The sequence below is a fragment of the Xiphias gladius genome, chromosome 21 (assembly GCF_016859285.1).
Source record: "Xiphias gladius isolate SHS-SW01 ecotype Sanya breed wild chromosome 21, ASM1685928v1, whole genome shotgun sequence".
In the NCBI taxonomy this organism is placed as follows: domain Eukaryota; kingdom Metazoa; phylum Chordata; class Actinopteri; order Istiophoriformes; family Xiphiidae; genus Xiphias; species Xiphias gladius.
In genome coordinates this window covers 20499509-20508412 of record NC_053420.1, presented here as the reverse complement: position 1 = coordinate 20508412, position 8904 = coordinate 20499509, and the positions used below count along the sequence as shown (strand labels likewise).

Sequence of the window (8904 nt, the reverse complement as noted above, 5' to 3'; positions counted from 1 at the left end):
CAAGGAAATGTTGCATGCACACTTACCAAAGCTACTATAGTTGCTTTATTAAACAATCAGTTAATGAGCTTTGTTAGAAGTCTGTGTGGTAACTGCTTACTGGTAGTTGATATAGACCACACAATACTGTGCATGCTCAGCCGCCATCTACTATCATGCACAGTTTCTCTGTAAGAGTGAGAACTCTCAATGACACGGGAAACAAGGTGTAATTCTTTAATAATCATATAATAATTTATTAATAGATCTGTGTTTTTTCCCCAAAGCAGCAGAATATAAAATTTTTAGGTTTTTTTTACAAGAGGTGGATTTTCTACCACCGGCACGTGCACAGGTGTATTGCATACTGCCAATGGTTAGAATGTGACTGGTTGTCTTTGCCTGCCTGCTCATTGTTGAGTTATGTATTTTCAGATGAAGGTCTGATAGACCGAAAGCCCAGAAAATAAAGTGAAAACACTGCATAGATCTATGTGTGTGGAGATCTTTTCTATCATCATGGACTCATTGGTGCTTCCCTTGCACCTTAGCAGAGAACTGGTCGGCCAGTTGCAGTGGTCATCCTGCAATAATCAGCTTTACTCAAAGCTCCAAGTTTTTGCAGCCTCCCATTCCCTGTGCTTTCTCCCGGAGCAAAAGCACATTTCCTTTTACTCTCACCTCTCTCTGTTCCCTCTGTTGTTTGATTGACAGCTCCTCACTGCGGCTCAGTTCTCGGCGTGTGTTTGCAAGCTCTGCCTCGAGCTCGGCCACGCGGGCGTTTAGAGTGGCAGAGTGCTCGCGGCTCTGGGCCAGCTCCTTATTGGTCCGTTCCAGCAGCTCCTGAAGTTCGGACACCCGGCTGCCATCATCATGAGCGTCTATGGAGCCGTTGGGCAGTCTCTATAAGGTAGACACGCAAATTAATCGATATATACTGTATAAGCTGCCACATAAAATGTGTCTTAGGCCTGAGTAACACAGATAACACACTGAGAGTTGTTGGAGAGCCGATAAAGTTGGATGACCTAGATAAAAAACTGTTGGTTTTTATGCGTACGAGGGTGGGGTGTGTGAGGTGATGCAGCAATGTTGTTGTTTTGATGATGTTTCTCTTCTCTTCACAGCTCAAAGTGCAGTTCATTCCAGGGCCTTAATTAAACAAACCTTCACACATTTAGACAGGCAACACAATGGGTAGCCGAAGTTAGTAGGACCCCCTCCGCTCCCTCACGTTCCCATTTTGCCTGCTTATGAATACCTTACAGGAACAAAACCGGACACACAAACACAGGGGGAAATAGAGCTAAATGGTGTGAAGCTGTGTAATAAAACATACCTGGTAATTTGTGCAATTGTGCTTAAGTTTAGCCCAACATACTCATTAGCTTTACTCCCAGGGACATTGGAAACAGCATTGTACCGGCCCCATTTGACTGACAATCTGTAGCAGTCGTCGGGTACGACATGGACCTAAAGATTGTCTTGGTTAGGGTTCCAAACCAACTTTCCTGAAACAGTACATGCGGTAATGTCAATTTTAAGGTGTTTTGAAAAGAAATATCCCCTGAATGGTGCGGGTTGCAACATCAATAATTGCAGTAAGTGTCAGCAAGGCAGAGGGTATCGTGGATTAAAGTCCTGACAGTGTGTGCTTGCACAGTTCACACTCTGGGACATCTAAGCTACACTCTTCCACTTAATGCTTGGACTCTGGCCAATCCTCTAATCTTATCTGCCTGTGGCCCTTTTTTTTGATACAGTCATCTCCTTGCTCTCATCCTTTCTTAAGGGTAAGTTATTGATTTATCAAGTTTAATTATTCTTTAAATAAAAACACATTGGGTTTTGTTTGTTTTTTTGCTTTCCTCTATCTCTAAGCCAAAGAGCTGAAACAAGTGGATCTTTTACTTTTCCTCCTCAGCTGGGTGCCCATACAGAGTAAGGAGAATTCTATCCAGATACAAACAGGTCCTGCTGTTTATTCACGAGGAGGTTTGTTACTCCATGTGGATGGACCCAGACAGAGTTACATAATGTGTGCTTGTTTCTGGGCAGGCCTCACACCAGGGAGGACAGGGCTCGAACGGAGAGCAAGAGCTACTAACGTTATCAGAATTATAAAGGTAATTTAAAGGGGGATTTACACTACATTAAGCGCCATACACCTCTGTTCTGTGTAGTAAGTGTGTGTGAGTAGATGTTTTAATGTGTGAAAGAAAGCCAGGAAGAAGAGAGAAAGAAAGGGATCAAGCAAGACGCACACAAATACAGTACCACAGGCAGACATAAAATAAAGCACAGAGCAGAACAACAATCACACAGCCAGGAAGACCTTCCATGCAGGTTTGGATCCATCTGTTCGCTCCACTGAGTCACCATCCTTCCTTTGTCTCACCATGTTCAACTGCAATGTAGATTAAAGACAAAAAAAAAAAAACAAAAAAAAAATTGAACAATGTCACATGTTTAATACCTTTTCTTTACCCTCAGAAAATCAAAGAACAAAACGCGGCTTCCCAAAGGGAAGCCTGACTCTCGGGCTGTCAGCATGCTTCAGACAACCTGCTCTACCATATTTTGCATAACTACAAATATAAATTACTCAGAATAGAGGATGGAGGGTTTGCTTCAGCGAGGGTCTGCTCTGCTTATAAAACTCTGTGATCAGTGACTCTTAACAAGCTTTGACTTTAAATCTTATATAACCCACTAGGATTCTGTTTCAACTTAATCTGCTGCGAACATTTACCATAATTTTATCTTTAGAGTTATTTTTTCTAATGACATTTTTAAATGAGTACAGAAGGCGTGTGTGTGTGCGTGTGAGAGAGAGAGAATACAGGGCCGGGGAGACAGAGTCTCTAACCCAGCTTGGCACTTGGAGTGTATATTAGATCAGACAGGAGGCTTCAACAGATGTCTGCTAGGGACTGAACAGATGTTTCACTTTCCAATAACCACCCATAGGAACACATACACACACACACACACACACACACACACACACACACACACACACACACACACACACAAACACTCTAAGACACGCACACCACACCTCTTGTGTGGTAGCTGCTAGCTGTCCTTCCAGGGTGGCCACCCTCTCCAGAGCCACGCGAAGCCTCTCACGCACCTGACAAAAAAAACAGAAAAAACCATCAATGCAAAGTCCAGAAACATGGACACGCTGACGAGAAGCACAACACTGGTGTGAACTTGCAATATAATGGATAAATATAATTTAGGAACACTGAGAATTTTAAGTTTTAAAAGAGATTTATTTGGTCTAATAATTACTTCAATTACTGGTATAACATATGTTTTGCAATATAATTTCAGTGGCGCAGGCCCTTTTTTTTAACTCAACTGAAAAGAAGCGGTTTGATTATTTTCAATTTCCCTGTTGTATAACTAAATTATATTTTATTAGCCATTCCTCTCTGTCTTTTTATCTACTTCCATGTGCTGTCTTACTGTATTATGCTGTTGCTGCTGTTTGCTGTTAATTAAAACTTAAGACTTCCTCCATCTGTTATCACATTAAAAGCCTTTCAGCGATAATCTCTTCCCTTTCACGGAGGACTTTTACGCTGAAACTCAGCAAGTGTTGAGGTTTATTAACAGCTTAACAATGAGAAAACAAAACGCAAAACTGAACGGATAAGAATTAATTAGTGAGGAAATTCTGTTAAAAAGTCAAACTTGTAGCAACAAAATGGTGTGTGTGACATGGCTGATGGAAATACTGTATCCTGAAGGTATCAGATGAGGTAATTGTTTCCCCCTGCATTTATTTGTCACAACAGACTGCAGCCCTTGCATGTTTGTATGTGTGCATTTGTGTGTGTGAGTCCACCTTTTCATCCAGAGCTTTGTGGTGTTCAAACAGCGACTTCAGAGCTTTGAGGACCTCTACTTCACTGGAGACTCCAGACGGTGGGGGTGCCTGTCTCTTCACCACTGTCATCCTCAGACTGCGTTCGTGACGAGATACCAGACACTCCAGGTGCTCCAGCAGCAGCTACAGCGCACACACGCATGCAAGCACAACCAAAAAGAAGGCTAATGTCAAGCTTAGAAATGTTATTTGTTTTCATCAGCATTGCCACACACTTGCACCCACATATGCACACGCTCAAACACGCACATACCCTGGTGTTGTTTCTTTCCGCTTTCAGCTCAGATATTTCCTCCTCTTTCTCCAGCAGCTGCTCCCGGCATATGTTCAGCTCCTTCGTCAGGGTGGCAAACTCCTATACAACACACACAAAATGCATAACATTCATACAGAGATTAATACTATGACTGATCAACACAATGGGCTCAACTTTTTTGAAGCTGAGCAGCACACAAGTGGGTGTGGCTGACCAGTTTTTGCAGTTTTTGGTGACCAGATTCAAAAGCACGCCCCTGGCACAGAACAGCACAGGACATTGTTAGTATTTGTGATAGGAATACTTTATCAGCAGGTGAAGTTGGGACAGACTTAAATAATGGGCAGCCCAGGCTGGTTTCTCCAAAGAGAAAACAGTTCTTGTCCGAGAGATGCTGAATGGGAAATGTATTCTGTGCACCTGCGATAAGAGGAGGTCTGAGCGGGTGGAAACCTCATGAGAAACTAGGCACCAAAATGGCACTGTGTTGTTTGGTCTGCATAAACACAACCTCAGCTGTGCCACTCTGCCCACCTCAGTGCCCACCTCTGGGTTTTTGGAGCCATAAAATTAAAGTAGCAAGCTAAAAAAAACCAAGTACGATTTGTGCCTGATGACACTGCGCTGATGGTGACGCCTCTAAAGTATTTCAATATATACTTTTTTTTTTTTGGAAAAAATACATTACCAAGAAATAGGTTTTCCTTCATATCTGCAACACTGAATATAACTGAAATGATTAGATTAAATCATTTTCTAAACATATCTTTTGAACCTTATGAACTATTCTGATCAAAATGTTATGTTTCATTATATTGTACAAAAAGTAAATATAAATGCAACTGAGTGAACTTAGAAGAATGAGAAACATGCCATACCTTTTCTCTCTGACCATTAAACACATCCAGTAAATGCAACTCCCGATGATGATACATTCATTCGCGGACACTTTTAAGCCCTTGCAGTGCTCCAGATGCCCTTTTATAGCCACATTTGAAAGACTCAGTTCATGAGTGACTTGAAGTTTGTTCCACATTGGTTTCTGTTTAGTTGGAATCCACTCAGTGTGTCGGGAATGGCACGTTTGAAGCAATTTTCAGCCACTCTGTGCAGACTGGTAGCAGCAGAATGCAGCTCTGAGATGTTATTTACCCATTGGTCACTATGATACTGTAACATGGTATGTTTTTAACAACAGGAGCAATGGCACACTTTCTGCAAATAAAGCATTAGCCCCCGTTTTTCTTTTCGAGAGTTAGCTGAGAAGACTGATACCACTCTCATGTCTTTATGGTAAATATGAAAATACAGCCAGCAGCTGGTTAGCTTATCTTAGCACAAAGACTATAAATATGGGGAAACAGCTAGCCCTGATCTGTCCAAAGGCAAAAATAATCTACTGCCAGTATCTCTAAGGCTCACTAATTGATGGGTTATATGTAGTTTGTTCAGTTAGCTGTAGAGATACTGTTGACAGGCTGCCTGTTTTCCCGTCTCTGGTCTTCATGCTAAGCTAAGCTAATAAAAATATATCTTGGCCCATTATTAGCCTTTATTAATGTACATAAGTGAAAAAATTACTTGTCAGTACAAAAATGTACTTCTCCTGTACAGTACCTATACTGTAGAGTGTGCTGTGGATTACTTCGTGTAGTTTCACAGCTTTTCCCACACTAAGATAGATAGACGCGCCAACTTTTCACAGCTCCACAAACATCCGCTAATTGCGGATTTGATGGGCATTTAATTTTCTTTTGGAGCTGTGGAGAGATGGCTCCATTAACTTTAATAGTTTTGGACAACGTTGTGATGGAACTGCAGCACTATTCTACTGTGTGTTTGGTTTTTACAGTATATAAACTTTAAGGGCATTTCACCTTGCAATTTTTTTCATTTTGGGGTGAACAAGTCCTTTAGCATCACAGCGGTCAAAGGTCTGTGAAGACGTTAGGACTTAGTCCTTGCATAAAACAAGTGATCTTAAAATGGACTATTTAAAAATGTTCGCAATGTAAAAGTGGGCTGAGTGAATATTTAATATCTATCAACCTGATGCAATTTGACCTACTCATTTATCAAGGCAAGACAACATTTAAAACAGTTGTAAAGAGTTTTACAAAAATTGACAATGTCAAATGTCATTCGCTGAAAATATTAAGATTCACCTGCTCTGATCTGGGATTATAAAGTCTCCACATTCTGTCGAGCTCAGATAAATCATAGCAGTGTAAACTGATCCTTTCACAAGTCTCTTCAGATCAATGAAGAAAAGCTGAAATGTCATTCCATACTTTTGTCTTTCTTTGACAAGTAATATTTCAAAAACTGTCTTGCTGCTATCAAAGCAATCAATTCTCTTGTCAGAGGGGGCTTCCTGGACTCCCAGCCCCCTACTTAATCCACTTGCCCATATGATTTTTTGTTAATCTGTTATTCTGTCTGCCATCAGTTAAATTTACACAAGGTGAGAAGTTAATTGTGCCGCATTTACAGTGTAAAACAGAGAATGAGCCGGTGACTCACACAGTTCCTGTCGGACTTTGATTTTTAATATTTTCTGTGGTTGTGGACCAGAGATTGGGTGGCTGTTTGTTTACTGAAGTGTGTACATCTGCGTGACTGCAAGTGTAAGTATGACTCTGTTTGTGTGTGTGTTTGCATGTTGTTTGAACATCGCTTGGTGCTTTGTTGGTATTTCCTGTGAGCTTGGCTTTAGTCCAAACCAATACCCAGAGGCTTTTGCTCTCTCTGCTTGTCGCACACACACGCGCACACACGCTTGCACAGTCGCGGTACTCCCCAGAACCATGACACTGCACTCTTGGTCTCACATTTGACACTGATGACCCAAACACTGGGTCTGTCTAACAGACGTTGCCGCCCTTAAACTATAGCAAAGATAGTGAAACATTTTATGACACATCTGGTTGAGAATTGCCAGTGCAGCAATACACCTGCCACCGGATCCTGGACTGTCAACAAGTCAGGTGTAACCAGAACAGTTGTCCGCCAACAGCTGAGGTACAAAGAGCATTTCCAGCCAAATTTAGAAATACCCTCGTTTTAGGGCAAGGTACAGCATACTTGTGCCTCGTGACACATTCTGGCCTTAACGGTGGTAAACTGGTGGTAATGGTTCTGCTGTTCTCCCGCACTGATCCAATCGACCGAGCGGAGTGTGCCGAACCTGACGTGGTTGTATGATAAATATTCCCATCCAATCTTCCAAATTATCTGAAAAATCTCTGAGTAGAAAGCTTTGATATATAGCCCCTATAAGATCATAGTGCTATCATATGATACAAGCATGAACTTGTGTTAAGTAGCTACAACAGAATGTACGGTGCCATATGACTTGATAAATCAAAACTAAAAGATAAAGTATGATAAAGTCTCACGGCATAAATCTATTGCTATTACCACAAGTTATTGCAGGAAAAAATGTAAATTGATTGTGATGTTATACAACTCATTGGGGTATCTACAGTTTGTTAAACTGGGGGGGGGCTGAAAAGGGAAGAGCGAGGGAAGGGCAATGGGAGGAAACGGGGAAAATGGGTCAGCTTTTTCATTTTACTTCCCCTTATTCCACAGGGGCGCACCAATAGACGGGAGCTCCGCCCAAATCCACCAACAGATGTTATAGCTCAGTGTCTCTTTCAATCATGGCAAAAAGTCTCAACAGGCCATCTATTGCGTTCTCTGGTTTATCTCTTCATCCCGTCATCCCTTTGCCTTTTAGGAGCTCTCTGTATCCTCTCCACGAACTGTTTCAATACTCAAAAAAAGCAAAGACAAATGGGAGAGACATGCCCTGACAAAGAACTAAGTATAGATAAAGGTATGAAAACATACCTTTTGTTAGGAGTTTTTTGTAACAGAACAGACAAGTGTTATATATAAAATATAAAACATCACTGTCTGTTAAAAAAAACCCCAAATCTATTTAATTTCTCATGGAAGTATGTGTAAGATCTTCTCTCTGACGGCTCCTACTTTTTTTGCTTTTGTTCTGTCTTACACACACACACACACACACACACACACACACACACACACACACACACACACACACACACACACACACAAACACTGTGTGAACTATGCAACTGTAACCCCCCAAAAACCGTGTGAGCTTTGAAAATCCCAGGATGTTTATTCAATTTCACACAACAGTCAGATACAGACGTGGCTCTTTGACAACACAACCTCGACATCTGTCAGAGAGTATATCATATAGAGCGGAGAGAAGATTCTGGGCGTCTAGAAGAACGCTGCTCTTCTGCCTCCAACCAAAATGTGAGATAGCAAGTGGTTACCAAACACTGCTGAGCCCAGACATTGTAAAGGGATTTCTCCCCTTTGCTTCCTTAAGCAGTTTGGGATTAAAGGATGAAAAAAAAAATGCTGTGTGTGTGTGTGCAGAGAGAGAGGGAGAGAGATTGGAGTGTGGTCGGATAAAAAAAAAGCACAAAAATTGTACATTAAATCTGTCTCTCGCTCTCTCTCTCTCACACACACACACACACACGCTCAAGACAAAAAATATAAGGTTTATTGTGAGTATGCTTATCCGTCTATACTTGTGTGTGTGTGTGTGTGTGTGTGTGTGTTTTGCTGTGAATTTGTAATCTGTACAGAGGTCGGCACTGTGGAGAATTAACCTACACCACACCGCTGAACTGTGTCTGAAATCGCCCCCCTCATTCACTCATTCACTATTCCCTACACGATAAAGAATATGAAGGGCAGAGTCTATACTGTAATA

At 41.5% G+C, this 8904-nt stretch overlaps 1 protein-coding gene across 2 annotated transcripts in view; it reads right to left on the bottom strand.

Annotated features, from left to right (window-relative positions):
- ppfia4 (PTPRF interacting protein alpha 4) overlaps positions 1-8904 on the bottom strand; it is a 45483-nt gene that overhangs the window by 14490 nt on the left and 22089 nt on the right. For both annotated transcript variants that reach the window (XM_040115677.1, XM_040115678.1), the window contains exons 2-5: positions 4134-4235; positions 3839-4003; positions 3041-3115; positions 661-882 (exon numbers count right to left, since the gene is read on the bottom strand). In XM_040115677.1, the coding sequence (XP_039971611.1) occupies positions 661-882; positions 3041-3115; positions 3839-3949 (408 nt within the window). In that variant the 5' untranslated portion in view covers positions 3950-4003; positions 4134-4235. The remainder of the gene's footprint in view (positions 1-660; positions 883-3040; positions 3116-3838; positions 4004-4133; positions 4236-8904) is intronic.